Below are 16,374 nucleotides of genomic sequence, written 5' to 3'. Positions count from 1 at the left end.
CTCATTACCAGAATCCACTAGACTCCTATTTAGTTATTAGCTGGGAACAATTAGAGTTGCTTTAATCAGCTGAGCTTGTTCAGCTGAGTTCAAATTTCCTTTTGCTGCAGGGGAGATCTGAGTTTATCAACCAGTACTTCAGACAGTTTGAAACCACAACCTTAAATAATCCTGGATGTTCTGATCATATGCAATCAAAGAAGTATGTGTTAGTTAATAAAATAGAGAGAATTGTTATAATCTTTAACCACTATTTGTACCCAGTTTAATGTATGTTTTTTGCAGCGTGGGATATAGTCTTCTTAATGATTCGTACACACCAAAGTCTTACATGACAAGCCAGCATGCCCACTATTTTTAGAACCATTTAACTTTTCAAGTACTTTAAAACTACTTGGCATCTCATTGTTAGTCTGAAATTCAGGAGATGCAAGCAAAATATACTTAACTTTACATGTGAACATTCTTGTCTGTCTTTAGCTTTTGTGCTGGATGGCTTTAGACAAATTGACTGTTACTTACCAGAGATAAACTTCCAACAAAACCACAGAATTTAACTGTTCCTCACTTCCCTGCTCAGTGCTTTCCCAGAGGAAAGCCTTCTGAGTTTTGAGTGATGTACATGCTTTTCCTCATTCTAGGGGTCTTGGGGGTTAGGTGCAAAAAGTCCAAGTTCAACATAGTTCCCAAACTTCAGCAGTTTGAATTCTCTCTGGAGATTTTTGAAAACTATGGAGAGGAATAGGTGCTTTTATGGAAAAGACAGGTGTCTGACAGTAGCTGTTGGCCTACTAGGGCCAAGTTTGCATCAATTCTGACTATGCAGGTTGGAACAACATTTATACTTTATACTTAGTTTTGAGTCACCTAACCCTGGAGAAAGTAAATCTCCAAATTAGATCTCAATTTAGAGCCTAATGTGTACTCTTTGGAGTTGGAAGAAGGGCAGCATAAGTAAAAAAATGAACGTGCCTTTCAATGAAAGAGTGGCATTATTTTAGTGTTAGGTTATGTCACCACTAACAGGTATCTGAATAATGTTCAGGAGGTACCCTGACACCAAAGATGCTAAAAGAAAGATAAATCCTAGTGGCCTCAGCAAAATAAAAAGGTACAGAGCTTGTCTTGGCTTATTAAATACTGGAAGTCTGAAAACATAGAAGACCTTGTGAGAAATGTGCATTGACTAAACGAAATCAAATTCAAAAGCCTTTGGATGAGTGAGTGCAAAGGCAATGTGGACTGAAGGGAATGAGTCTAAATTGAAAGGAGAAGAGTTGCTTAGGTTTAGCTAATCAGATTTCATAGAGATTTTACTCTAAGTTAGGAGGATTTCAGGGCTGAGAGATGAGATGCAAAAGTCTGGAAAGATTTTTTTAATGTGGAACAAACAGGCTAAAGGACCTGTGTGTTGAGACAAAGGGAAAAAGGAATGTGCTGCATTATTTCTAGTTTCATGTCAGTCATCTTAGGTTTTGACTTTGAGCTACTGTGCTTAGCACTGAAAGGTTCTTTAGCAAATTGCTGCTGAGATAAATGGGGATCATGATGATAAAGTGGTACAGGTTTTAATTTATGTCATTTTTTTGTTGTCGGGTAGAGGAAAAGAACTTTGTCTTCCTGAAAAATACATAATCCGTATTTCTCAGTAGTTGTATCTAAAAAAACTCCACCTTTTGTTTTTTGGGGAAGAAAGTATTTAAAGTGATTACTTATGTTGTCTGCAAAATAATATTATTTTTTGTTTCTCCACAGTAAAACCAACAGTTATTGATGTTGACATTTACGTCAACAGCATTGGTCCTGTATCGTCAATAAATATGGTAAGTGACTTGCTAACAAAGATTTTTATCTGGACTTTATGCTGATCTTGGCATCAATACTAGCTTTTGAAAAAGACAATAAATACCACTGAGATAAGTTGTTTTGATTCTGATTTAGTTCTGTTTTCAGTATAACTCTGTTTTACTCTTTTGTGTCTCATCAAGAGAAGAACAAACCTACAAGCAATATTATGCTCTGTGTTGTCTATCACAAAATGCTGGTAGATCTTCAGTGGTAAAATAGCTATCTTAGGGAAAAATAAGTATGAAGCGAAGCAATTGTCAAGGAAGTTCTTGAGTTGTTGTTTCAAGAGGCAGTTGAATATATGGAGCTTCATAATGCGGAGTTAATGAAAGCCATCGTATAATAACAGTATATTTATTTGAAATTCATCATCTCTTCAGTGGTTACTTTTCTTTCATTGAGTTACCAACAGTCCTGAACCCTGAAGTATAATTTTGAAGAAGTTGCGTGTAGCTGTACTGCATGTGTAAAGGCAGGAGAAACTGAAAGAGTGTGACAGTGTGACAATAGTGAACCTAGTGAAACCTATGGTTGGTGAGTTATTGTGGTCTTAACTCCAGGTCATTCCTCAGTTCTGCAGCAACACATTCAGATTTAGAAAGCAACCTGGTTTATGTAGCTCTGGGGGGTTATGGGTAACTGTGGCTGCTTGCGGAACTTTCAAGTTTGAATTCAGCATATTATTCCTTTTTGTAAATAGGGGTGATTTTTTTCTTAACACGGCTTGGAAATGGAGGACCAGTTACTATCTTACTGTACTTACAGCTCTCAAAATAATCTCTTCAAAGCAATGTCTTTTTCTTTTTTGCAATGTGCAATGTTCATATAAGAATTGAATGAATGCACAGCATATATGTTTTGTATTTTTGGAAGAAAAGCTCCTGAGTTTGAAAGGTGGTCATTCAGCCTTATTCTTCGGTTTTGCCTGTATACATGGAAGAAGGTAAATAATTGCAGCATGTCAAATATTAGGTGGTCAGGGACTCCTATGCATCCTGGCAATGGAAAATCTGGCAAGTAAACACAGAACAAATTGTGTGCTGTGAACACCTTGTCATCATATTCAAAGACTGTGAAATGGGTTGGTCATATTTTATGTGAAGCACTGAATGTCAAGCACTGAATGTCAAGCAGGAGTACCTGCTCCATTCTTGAACTAATAAATAGATAATTATCTTGCTCTTCCCTGATGGCCTACCAGAATGACTTCTGCAGGGAACGATTTATTGGAAGGTTCTCTGGCTTGCATTTACTCTAGAATGGGAGCTCTGTTCAAAAACAATGAGGACAATGGTGAGGATGCTTACTTCTCAATGTATTTTTGCTCTTTGCCCCTCTGAACTAGCTTGTAAGTAGGATTTTGTGGTGCTAGAAATATATGTGAAATAATGAGGAAATATTTGATTAGAATCACTTCAGGTAGAAAGAAGTAAAAAATAATAGAAGAAATCAATGGTTTTTGGAGGATTATGGCACAGTCATACTTATCCGTTAACTTTGAGTATCTTGAACTATATCCTATGGCACCAAGATAGAAAGATGCACCCAAATATCAATTTTAAAGAAGTATACTGTATCTCTTTGATAGTAGATGGTCTTATTAGGATAGTTAATTAGCGTATAGCATTGCAATATTTCTTGCTTACAGCTGAAAAAAACTACATATAATCTGTAGAGGCAGAATGATAAGTAAAACTGATGAAATCTAAAATGTAAGTATCTGATATTTTTAGGACTCAAATCTGCTTAAAGCTATGTTTAAACTTTTGAATAGAAATGGACCTTATTTCAGATGTGCTTGTGGGCAGTATATCCCACTGAAACTGAATCTGAACTAGCTTAGTACTTTTTAGTTTTATTTCTGTTCTCAAACTTAATTATCAATATAGGAGGTTAATTAGGCTCTCAAATGTAGCAAACTTTTGTCCAGAAGCTCTGTTACTTTGGAGTTTGTCCAAACTTATGTAGAGAGCAGAAATGAACTTGAAGTCTCAAATTTACAATGAAGATGGGAAGTCCTCCTCACAAACCTGCAAGTTATTGTCCTGTATGATGACTTGTCTCTCCAGTGGCAGAACTGATTGAGGAGCTTTTCTCTCCATTTGTGTTATTTCAACTGTTTGGCTACAGTATTCAGTAGCTCTGTGATGGTCTACTAGAAGAAAAAATCAAACACTTTTTGAATATAAAAAATAATAATTATTTAAAACATAATTTATTTATTTTTAAGCAAGCAGTTTTTCATGTAGACTTCTGAAGCATGGGTACACAAACAGCTGAACAGAAACAGTAGCTGGAAATTACCTGTCTGATACCTGTCTTATAACTGAACTTTCAAAGGGAGAGGAATGTGCATGAAAATCTCATTTCAGGAGATTAAAAAAAGAGAATTCTTGCTAGAATATACATATGCTATATTGCTCATCCTATCAGGAACTTTTAGCTTTTCTCCCCTATATTATTGTTAAAAGTTGAGCTATTCTGTCAAGGTAACTCAGTAACGTGCTGGTTGATTGAGCAAAAAGAAAGATGATTACATTAATTTCCATTTCTTTTATTTCAAGAGTGAGATCATCAACACATACAAGGCGAACTTCCCTGCCGTGTAGTTCAAAACTTAGACCTTAGCTCAATTACTTTTTTCTTAATCTGCAGCAGTTCTGAGGGCAAATCATGTGGAGCTGCTCTAGAGATCAAACTCTGCAGGTATATTTTCTGATCAGTTCTCATCAGTAATTTTCATCTAGAGAGAGAAACCTAGGAAATAAAATATTAAGATGTCTCTTCAATGGATGTTCACCTGAATGTTCAAACCATTTTTGTAGAGTAAAGCTTTTCACATCAGTAACTGTTGTATTTAAAATTAGATTTGTGTATGAATATTAATATCTCACTCTTTCTTTAATGGTCAGGAAAAAGTTGCTATCAGACACCTACTTATAGCAAAGGTAATCTCAAATGAATTGTATGTGAATACTTGTGGATCTAAGGAAAAGTGAGTCCTCTTAGACTGAGACTGGAAGTGCTGTAAGGGCAAGGAATGTTAGGGATCCCTTCAAAAAGGCTTCAAGCCAAGGGAGAGAGAGTGTTCAGTGACAAGGATGGCATAATCCACAGGAATATATGGCTAACCCTGCAAGACTTTTTGCGACTTCACCTAAAAGTCTGATCAGTGATTCGTTTTCTAGGTACTCTCGAAAATGTCTATTTTAAACCTCAAGATTTCCAGAAAAAAAACTCAGGAGTGACTGTGAGACAGTATTGTAGTTGCTCTTCTATTAGAGACTCATCATTGTAATACCTTTATGATGACAACAGAAACTTGTTTTCTGGATAGACAGTGGTGACTCTTCCTTTGTCTGTGACAGAGAAGCTTTCTTTGGGGCATGGTTTAAAAACCCTGATATTAAGAAATAGGGATTGTGTAAGAATAAACGAGCAAAACCAGGATACTAGGAGGTAGTTCCAAGTGACAGTGTCATTAGAGACCTTGAGTTGTAGCATGCAAGATTTTATTTCAACCTTTTGTGTATTTAAAAGCTTTGTTATATCTGTAATCATAGTGAACATGCTTCCACTGCTGTTAGGGATCTTCTAAATGGTTTTTTTTAATGTTGGTCTGTTTTTTTTTTTTAATTCAAAAATTCATTTGCAATCTTGTTTTTATTTTCCCCCCATACTTTATATTGTAAACCAGGTGTATGAATTCCATATCACTCATTTTTCATTTCTAGGTGTCTTGTTTTTTAATACTTCCCATTCAAAATGTTGTCCAGGAAGCATATGATTTTGCATTAAAATCCATGATCCACTTTTTGTCAACCATCCAGTTCTTGGTAATAACTGTGAAGGTTTTTAAGTTGCCTTATAAAGCGTAGTCTTAATGTGGCTTACTGTAGCCTGGTTTTCTACAGATAAGCAGTACTAGCTTGTGTATAAAGGAACAGAGAAAGAAGAGACACCAATACACATACTGGGAACTAGACATAACTGCTGGGGAAAAAAAAACCTTAGTAGTAGTTTTCTGAGACAGAAATGTAAGCACACTGAGTTTACATAGACTGTTAAATGTCAATGGCATCAAAGGCTGAGTGTTTGTGTGCTCACATATACAGTGTTAACTGAGCAGCTATGAGAATCTGAGGCTGCAGCACAAATTGCTGGTGAAGGAAGAATTTGACACCTATATCATTTTTGCAACTGAAATGTCATTTGAACACAGCTGTACAGAATGTATGTCGAAGAGACAGTGTGAGAAGCAAGCTTATAAACTGTACTTACTGTTCATAAAAATAGTAATTGGTGATCTGCTGGATACATGCTCATCTCTTTATTCTCAGGTGTTCTTAAAGGGTAATTATGATAGAGTGTTTCTTTTATGTATTTCATCACTTCATTTTATTGTGTCTGCTCTCTAGGCTATGTCATATATCTATATGGGCACTGTATTTCCCTTTTGTTCAGTTAAGTGTTGTAAAATAAAAGCAATTTTTGCTTTATTTTACCCCTTAATGTATTGGTAGACTCCTTTTAACCTCAGTTTCAAAGTGCCCACATGCTCATTTTGCTTCTACACTACACACAATAGGCATTTAAAAGAACAGTCTTGATGTGGAGACTTGTCTAAAATACTATTCAGAGTTTATAATTAAACCTGAATTTCTTGCATAATTTTAGTCTTTATGTCTATTTACTTGTTAGTTAAAATTATTATTAGAACATCTGCAATTACAGAAACATGGTGAATCTTTCCATAATAGGGCAAAGCTACTTTGTAGCCAGATTTCCTCTGTTTTTCAACCCACTGTGTAGCCCCAAGTATTTCCTTTACAGGCATCTTCCCCAAGATAGTGCAAGACACTGTTGGAGTGCAAGGCTGATGCCCTGTTTATTGTTAACTTGGAGTGTGTTTTTCTAACTGTATCTCACTGTCTTACCTAATCTATTTATAAAGCAATTGTGTAGAGAGGTGGTTTCTGTTATTTTTGAGGAGTGAGTTTTCCAGTTGGTGAGTTAAGATAATCTCTAAAATAATGAAATGCCTCAAGGTATTTGTATTTTTCCCTGCAAATTTTACAGGCTCCTTTTTTGCTCTGTGACATAAGAGAACACTCATGTCCTGGATTGAATTTTAGTTTGAGTGGATCTGTTTATTTATGAGGACTAAGATACTCATTGTACACTTAAACATTTTGCTAGATTACGATCAAGTTACTATTCTTGTTTCCAGAGCATATTTATATACTGTCATTAAGTTTGAACCACTCATTATAAAAAAAGATATGTGATTGAAAACTTTTAAGATGAATGGATTTTTTGCTGATAAAATCAACTCACATACAGACTCATTCCTGTTGCTTTAAACTCTGGCAGTCAATGCCTCACTATGAAAACGTTTCTGAGAGGTAGTAGTAATAAAATGAAACTTGAAGCTATGTGTGACTTGTGTTCCACCATTGAGCTTGTGAGAGGCTCATATAATCTCAAAAGTGAAGCAGGCTGGAAAGGAGGAAGCTAGAGGGGAAAAAATGAGCATAGATTGATTTTTTTCACCTATATCACCTTGTCAGCTTCTACTTTTGTCTTCTGTAGAGCCCCACTCTGTGTAACTAAAATAGGACCTATCAGGTAGAGACTTGGATAAAGGCCCTAGGCCACCCTTGTTTGAGGTGCAATGGGATGGACTAGAATTTTTCTGCAATGAAGTTTGAGCTCTTTGAAGTGCAGCAATAAATAAAAATAAAATAAATAAATAAAAAATCAGAATTCAAAAAGATTGTCAAATATCGATGAACTTAGCCTTATTGTTGTCTCAAAAGGTGTATGACAAATGAGCAATTTACTTTAAATGTCTCATCGGCTCAGTAATGGGCATTGAAAAAAGATCTGAAGAGCACTGTTTTTTCCACAGCTGAACAGTGCTATGATATCTAACAGGTACCTTCTCTTTGAGTGAATATATTAGCCTTCACACAAAAAATGGTAAGAAGCTCCTTTCCAGTCTGGTTCCAGTTTTTAAAGCTTGATTTCTCCCATTTCAATAACCTATTTCTTGGGCCTGCAAGTCTTAGGCTTTGGAGTAAGTGTACTCACTGTTACAGTTCCTTTAGAAAGGAACTGCAGTGGCCCTCTTTGTCTGCCCAGAGCTACTTAGCTTCACGTTCTTTATTGCCAACATTTGGGAAAATTAGTTTAGAAAAACTATGGCTAAATTGCTGTAAAGGATATTGATTTACTTTGGGGTAAATTGATGACCACATTGCCTAAATCAATTTAATTTTTGAGCGATCAAGTGTTTATCAACTTTGTTTTTGAATTTGAGCTTTCCATGATTGCTCCATGAAAGAGCAATTTCTTTTGTGTTGACCTGTTTATTGGATTCCTGAATGATGTTGACATAATTTAAACCATAGTTTTGAGAGTTTGGTCTTCCTTAGTTCTTTCAGTTATGGATTTATCCAAGAAGCAACTGGACATTGCTGATTTGTTCAGTAAGTAATAGAGTGGTACTAAAGACAAGTTGTTCTAAGACTTCATGATATAACTTTCTGGAAACACAGATCTAGCCATCAGGATCCATAGAGCAATTCCAGTGACATTACAAATGTACTTATAGTTAGGAAGAAATAACTCAATATAGTGTGACCCCATATAAACCCTTATTGGGTCACAGAATCATCTTCAGTTTTCTGTAAGTTTGGTTTTGGTTGGTAAAGAATGAATACTATCCATCAGTGTCATTTAAATATCAGAACAATACTCTTCATTTTTCACACCCTTATTGCAATGAATAAAACCCATGAAGAACCCACGTTCCTTAATTATTTTTTTTTTCCCACAAGAGAGCTTGTTATCAGTCTAATTGGACATAATTTCCTTTATTGTCTCATTGCTGAAAAATAAGGTTTAGAGAATTATATTACATTTCACTTTAAGCTTTTTTAGTGAACATGTTGTCTTTTACTCTTTAGCACTCTCAGACATGCTTTTTCTGGTACAGATAAGGTATTTCTGCTGAATGACTACACTGAACTGAAGAATAATACAAATGCTTGGTTTCTGCAATTAAAAATGTCTACAGCATGCAGGGTTGTATCTGTATCCCAGCACTTCCATGCTTTTACTAACATTGTACACCTTCCTCTTTTTAAATCAGTCTTGATTTATTACTTTCTTGATCTGGAAAAAGGACTTTTATGTGGTCAAAGTAGCGATATTCTAGGTTGTTAATTTGTTTTTGTAGGTTTCTTACTCAAAGTTATTTCCACTTTAGTCTTTTTTTGTGTCTGCTTTTCCTTAGACTGTTAAGATATAGGTGCTTATGCCATATACTGTGTTGTGTTGGATTAGCTGTTTTCTACACTTAAAATGTGTCTTGAATGATGAAAAAGTTTGGTGAGAGGAAGCTGTTGTTATAACTATTATTAGCTTTTTTGTACTACACAGGAGCAGACACTTTTGACCATAGAGCTTTTGATGGGTTTTAGTTAAACATCTTAGATACTACAGTGGAGTCACTGCATTAGAACTAGCAACAGATGTTTTAATGCTAATATAATAATTTTATTAAGTGTGGGGGGTGTTAAGTTACAGATACTATTCAGAGGTCTGGGAGATTAAATTCTGAAGGCTGTTGTGAGAACCTTAAATCAAAGAAACTGCTGCCTTCCCTTCTGACTGTTTTCTGTGCTTACTCCAGGGCTAGCTGTTTGTGCTCAGAACTTATCTAGGAAACTGCATTCCTTGGGAGACTTGGGAGCAGGGAAAAATGATTCTTCCTTTCTCTCAATTGCTTTGGCATATTTTGCAAGGAGAACGGATTTTCAAAAGTACTTAAGGAACTTAGTCATATGAGATATTAAATACATAGCTTTCATACCTTTGTGAACATGACCCTCTATTTGTCAAGTCAGATGTATGAAAATTACAACAGGTTCACAAAGGTTTGAAGGTGTAAAGCTCTTTCTTACAGTGTCTATCTTAACATAAATGTCAATGTTGTTAAATAGTTACATCAGTCTGAGCTCCTCTTATATTTTCCTTGCATAGATAGTGAATACTCGATTCAGGTGTGATTAGAAATTTAGAAGAAATCTGTATGATTCCTGGCACTTTTGGTAAGTATTCTTCTTTAGGAATTCAGGTCTTAACAAAAATATGTGCTAACAATAAGGCTGCTGTACCTGTTATGATTTGAGATTTAAAAAAGCAAAGTTTGAAGGAAGGAATTTAGGCCAGGTATTAGAAAAAAGGTATATTTGGAAAAATAGAGAAAACACTTGGTCATGCAGACCCTTCATCATGTTATCATAGACACGCTGTCATGTAATCTGCTTCTGTATTACTATTCTTTTATGAAGCCAAAAGTTCCTGTGAAGACTGTATGCAAGAAACAGAACAAATGTGACAGATCTCAGGGAACTGCAACAGAGGAGGAAGGACAAAAATGGTTGGCTGCTATTTTCAGAACATTTCATAAGACAGCCATGCTGTTTCAGACCTCCTGTTTCTTTTTCCCAAGAGAAATTACTAAATTCTTCAAAAGAAGGAGCCTGGAAACTAAATTTCATAATTGTGTTGAATATGGAAAAGCACAAGCTCAAAAAAGGTATTGCTGTTGTGGCTCTGTACAACTTGTGCTCCTGGTAACCTCTGCAAGTTGTAACTTTTGTCACTTTTCCTGTCTATTGCACCTCTTTGTGCTTCAGTTGTCTGTACTAACCTTTATATCTATTGTCTGTCCATTAATGTATCTTATTTTTACCCAGAACATGTTTATCTCAACAGGCTAGAAATTTGTGACGTCTCTCTTAGATAAGAAAAAGAATACATGTGCACAAGATTTTGTGATTTTTTTTTCCACCTGTGTTGTTTACCCAATAAGAACAAGTTACCTCTATTTTCAGACCTTGCCTCTTAAAATCATTCTTGGAAACAATAGCTAGTGAACTCAAGGGATAGTGAGCTTTGGCTGATAGTTCATGTTTGGTAAAGTGTGTTGGCTAACTGAGACAAAGAAATAACTGCCATCTGCTTACATACACTCCATATATCACACTCTGACAGCTTTGTGCTTTCAAATGGCTTTCTAGTAGGTATTTCTCCCAGGTGTATTTACTGCAGCATATAGAGCATGTTTTTTTCATTACCTAGGAAGCCTACAGATTGAGGTTGAATTACAAAGTGGTCAAAACTGTGAACTGTAGAAAGGCATGACCCTAGGATTTCAGTTTATAGAGATTATTATATTGTAATGAAGTATTAAGCATAATTATGATATTGTAATAAAAAAGCTTTTTTTTTTTTTTTTACTAATAATGCCTGTTATTTAATTTTAGTAACTGCTTACTGGTCTTCCCCACTGCAAATGGAAATGAAAAATTTCCTTCTGTATCACTTGTCTGTCTCAGTCTTGGTCTTCATTTCTCTGGGTGAAATTGTCCCTTGATCACATGCTCAGTAAACATCTGGCCATCTTTAAGGCAAAGCAGTTTCAATTTTCCTAAATTGGACTCATGCATTATGCAAACGTTACTTCATTAGACACTGAGATGAGCTATCAAGCTATATTGTTTGGTCAGAATAATGTAGGCTTGCCTCTCCTCTCATTGCTGATTTGAAATCAGACTAACAATTTTGGACAAATTCAGTTCAGGCAATCATTTTTGCTTGTGATTCAATTAGGACATACATAGTGATCGAGGTAAATGCAGTCAATGATTTTTTTCTCTGATTTATTCTTATACCTATATGCAATGTGTAAAATAGCATAAACAATAAAAGGGCTAAATTAGACTCTCAGAAAATGAATGGAACTATTCCAGGCATAAATTTGAGCCATGTTCTCCTAAAATATCCCACACTGAGAGGCTAATTATAAGACCCAAAGTTACCCAAAGTTGATTTTGGCAGTAGAACATATTGGATCCTCACTGCCTTCTGTCATTTCTTTTAATTTGCACTGTGTGGGGAGTGCAAACTGAAACACCAATAAATTAGGGAATTTCTTCTGTGCTGGATGGGTTGAATAAACAGGTGATGTATACAGTAGCAAAGGATCTGTCTGATGCCTAATGTTTTGGTCTGAATTCTACAGGGAACCTAGTTTCTCACCTGACATAAGTGGCTGACTGCATCAATATAAATGGAAATGTGCAGATCTGTGCTAGCCTACTGCTTTCGTATTTCTCTTTTGCTAAAGTAATTTTCATTGTTTTCAGAGTAAAAGGTTAGGTATTAGGAGTTTTTATTTTGCATGATACTATAATTTAGTATATTACTCTTTCGTAGAGTATATTAAAAAAAAGGAAAAAAAAGAAAAGACTGCAGTATTGTCTGATTGCACTCACCTGAAATCTGTTTATCTTCACTGTTTTCCCTGCAATATGTTCTCTAAGTCTCTGGTGTCTGAAACTGTATTTATGTAAACAGGGCTGAGCATTTCTTTGCCATCTGGATGGTACTGTAAAAATGGTATAAAGAAAAGGAAAGTGAAGACAAATGTAGGAAGCCTAGGAGAATGTCTTAAAAAGACAAAACTAGACCCATATTTTGAGAGCTGCCAAACTGGACCAGCACACAAAGCTTTTGACAGATTGTGGCACAGCTAGGTTAGCTAACTGCAGAGGAAGATTAAAAGAATTACCTGGGAGTTTCTTTTGGATTTCCAAAAAGTTTGGCTAAACTGGTATTGTGTGAATGTTCTAGCTAATGGGAACAATGATAGCTGATGCACTGAATGGTCAACTTGTACTCACTCTTTGGTTTAGCCCAGATTTATATAAATATGAAAAATTTGCTGACATAGCAGTGTCAGACTGTGACTTCTTTCAAAGTATCTCAGCAGAAAAGCCATCAGATAGAGTATGGATTAAAATTGTTCTGCTCATAAAGCCCACGGTGCTCAGAGAATCAACAACTGGGTATGGCTCTTCTGTAAAGATATACCTGTGCAGTTATGTTTGCTGGCATTGTGCAAGCAAAACTGTATCAACAGACTGTAAGAATAAGCTTATTTAGTAGGAAAATTATAAATATCAATTTATTTCTCATACAGAAAAAACTCCATACTTTCCTAGGTGTCCTGCACAAGGAAATGCTTTTCTGTGCAGTTGCTAATGTATCTTAGCCCATACAAATATATAGGCTGTGATAACATATCAGCATCTCTCAAATTTGAAACTCTCCATAGATCTAGAGTTACAAGGGTCTTTGTAAAATGCTTGGAATAAAATGTCAAACAAACTAGCAGACAAAATCTTAATTAAATAAAAATGAGGGACATGCCAAAAATATGTCAGCTCCTAAATGAGTCACCTGATTTATGCCGAGTATCACATGGAAGCCAAAGTCAGGAACTGGATTTGAAAGTGCTTTTTAATTTTTTTTTTCTGTCTAATTTAGCTTTACAAACTTGGCTTCTATTTTCATTCAGAATTAGAAGCCCTTCCATGGTCTCCATTTGTTTGAACCGAGTATTTTCCAAGATGAGATGCAAGATGGAGTCAGTTTTACATAGAAAACTGTAGATAATTTTAGCCCTACCTAGTAATTTGCTTCTGTGGAACCATCTTGGTTTATAAAACTGAAATAAAATGGTGAAATAAGGGTATAAGGACTTGGGGTTGATGTTATAATCTAGTTAAACATCTATGTAATATTTTTCTTTATAAATACTGATTTTCAGATGAGTATTGTTAAGATTTGGCGTGAAGTTTTCAACAGCAGGGGATGACTATCAGCTATGAACTAGTGTCCATCTGTTTTGCCTTGTTTGGGTAGTTCAACTGAGTTACTCTGAAGGTTGAGTGAGTATGCAGGGAAAAACGGTGTATTGCTAGAAAGATAACCACACAGTCTAGGCTTGGGCCTGGATATGCTTAATCTGAAAGAACGGTACAGGTGTAGCCCCAAATTTCTTTACATTGTTAACATTAAACTTCTGTTAAACCCAGTGGTGAACTCTCCTGGTCCTTGAAGGGGATGGCAAGCAAAGGTTTATAGTTACTGGGAACTAAGCCAGCTCAAACAGAGCTCACTGTGGAGGAACTAATATTTTGAACTTTGTCTATTAACCTACAGAAATGATGATATGGTGGCATGTAATATGTTATTTTTTATGTTAAAAGCTAGGAAAGTATTCACAGAAGTTATATTTGAAGACTTTTTGGGGTTGAAAAGTCAAAGTTATGGTTGATTTTTTTTTTCCCCTCATTTGTGCTCAAGCATGATAAAACAGTCCTGCATTTCTTGATAGTCTGCTATGGTTTTGCAAAAATAGTTCCTCCTTCAGCATAAACAGATTTTCTCTGATCTGAGGCTCTTTATTCAGTACAGGAGAGTTCGTTTTTATTGTTATTGCAGTAGCAGCAGGTGTCTGTACGGAGATATGAGAGGCTGAAATGTTAATGTTTAATGACTCAAACAATTGGCCATTTGCAAAAGCAGTAGGGTGCTTTGCTGAGGCCAGGTTTGCACCCCCCAACCTAAGTGGAGGAGGAGAGTTTTTTGTGTGTGGTGAGGAAACCTCTGATCCGCATAAACCAGTGGGGGTGTGCACCTGCCACAAGAGGATGATCATGACAAACCAACCTTTGTTTAGCAACAAAGTGGCTTTTGAGCCAGACAAGGGAGAAGGCCAATAAGAAACAGGTCTTGTGGAGGTGGGATAATGCTTTTTATCATGCCAATGTCCTCCCTTACACAGCTGGCCCAAGTATAAAAGTCCACTCCAGAAGAAGTATTGGGACATTCACAGGTAGGCCTGAAGGTCTTCTGATAGGGCATAACTGGTTCAACTACACTAATGTGGAAACAGCTGTCATGTCTTAGGGGGCTAAGAGCTGTCATGTCATGTCTAAGGGGCTTAGAAGGGGTCTTAAACCATCAAAGACCCCCAAAAAACCCCCAGACTCAAATCTGGGGCCTTTGACCAGGGGACTGTGCATGATCCACAGTGTTGCAAGAGTGTAAAACTCCCCTTCCAATGGATGTACCTGGGCATTCTCATCTGAACCTGAAGGTATACTAAGCCACTGAACTTTATGTTTTGTGGACTTCTCCCACCCCTGACAGATCAAGACTGCAACCATCACACATTGAAATTGCAACAATCATCTCATTGCTGGATCCACGGGTGGTCATATCTTTCCTCTCCACTATCGACTCTTATCCTTTCTTTCTCTTTCTTTCTTCTCCTTATATATTTTCTTAAGTGGTATCTTTATACTTTTATATTGTTGCATTTTTATAGATAATAACCAAAGTGGCTACATACCTTCTTTCCATTGCAATCAAATTGTTCTAAAATAAACCATATATATACACACTGGACAGTATTGTTTCACTCTGATCCACCCCACGGGATCTATTAACAAGAACCTCAGTTACCCTTGCCTTCAGGGGCAGGTTGTAACAGGAGACAACAGGAGGCTCTTGAGGTTGAAGCAGCAGAACGCTACTCCAGTAGGACTGGATGCTTCTTCTGTCAAAGAAAATTTAGTATGTTGTAGGACAAGATGTTTATAGCAAACTTCTCAAAATGGCTATTAGTTGGATGGTCCTTACTTTAGTAAGCTAATTTGACACTCTGTGTCCTGATATGCAACAGTACAATAGATACTAAGGAGCATTGAAAGTATGTCATTACATGTTACCTAATAGGAATTATTTGGGAAAAAAAAACCCAAACCCAAGAAAAATTAAGGAAATCTTGTTTCGAACATGAAAAAGTTCTGTGAGCTTTTCACTTAGTCACAGAGGCAGAGCTAATGATGACACTTTTCTGAAACTCTTTTCATGGGAAGATCACAGAATCATAGAATATCCTGAGTTGGAAGGGACCTGCAAGGATCATCAAAATTTTGACTCCTGGCCCTGCATAGGACAGCTGGAAGAATTCCACCACGTGCCTGAGAGCTTTTTCTAGATGCTTCTTGAAGTCTATCAGGTTTGGTGCTGTGACCACTTCCCTGGAGAGCCTGTTCCAGTGCCCAACCCCGCTCTGGGTGAAGAACCTTTTCCTAATATCCAACCTAAACCTCACCTGACACAAATTCAGGCCATTCCCTCAGTTCCTGTCTCTGGTCACAAGAGAGAATAGGTCAGTGTCTGCTCCTTCTCTTCCCCTCATGAGGAAGTTGTAGACTGTGATGAGGTCTCCCCTCAGTCTTTTCTTCTCTGGGCTGAACAGACCAAGTGACCTCAGCCGCTCCTCATACAGCTTCCCCTCCAGAACCTTCATCAGGTTCATAGCCCTCCTGTGAATGCTAATAGCTTAATATCTTTCTTATATTGTGGTGCCCAAAACTGCTCACAGAATTCAAGGTGAGGCTGCACCAGTGATGAGCAGAGCAGGACAATCACCTCCCTCAGCTGGCTGGTCATGCTGTGCCTGATGCACCCCAGGACTAGATAAGTGTTTGGTAGCACATTTGACATATATTTCTCAGCACGTATTAAAACTAAGTGAATGGAAAGGACTTTCATGCCATCTGAATTTTCCTTATATTTCTCTCTTTACCATAT

The 16,374-nt window shown here is 36.6% G+C and overlaps 1 protein-coding gene across 1 annotated transcript in view; it reads left to right on the top strand.

Moving 5' to 3' along the window:
• GABRG3 (gamma-aminobutyric acid type A receptor subunit gamma3) overlaps nt 1-16,374 on the top strand; it is a 318,560-nt gene that overhangs the window by 15,160 nt on the left and 287,026 nt on the right. The window contains exon 3 of the mRNA XM_051806917.1: nt 1,756-1,823. Within this exon, the coding sequence (XP_051662877.1) occupies nt 1,756-1,823 (68 nt within the window). The remainder of the gene's footprint in view (nt 1-1,755; nt 1,824-16,374) is intronic.

The sequence above is a fragment of the Manacus candei genome, unplaced genomic scaffold (genome assembly GCF_025592945.1).
Source record: "Manacus candei isolate 608988 ecotype Guabito, Panama unplaced genomic scaffold, ASM2559294v1 h1tg000069l, whole genome shotgun sequence".
NCBI lineage: Eukaryota > Metazoa > Chordata > Aves > Passeriformes > Pipridae > Manacus > Manacus candei.
Note: the sequence above shows the minus strand (reverse complement) of the source record. Positions and strands in the feature narration are given on the sequence as shown.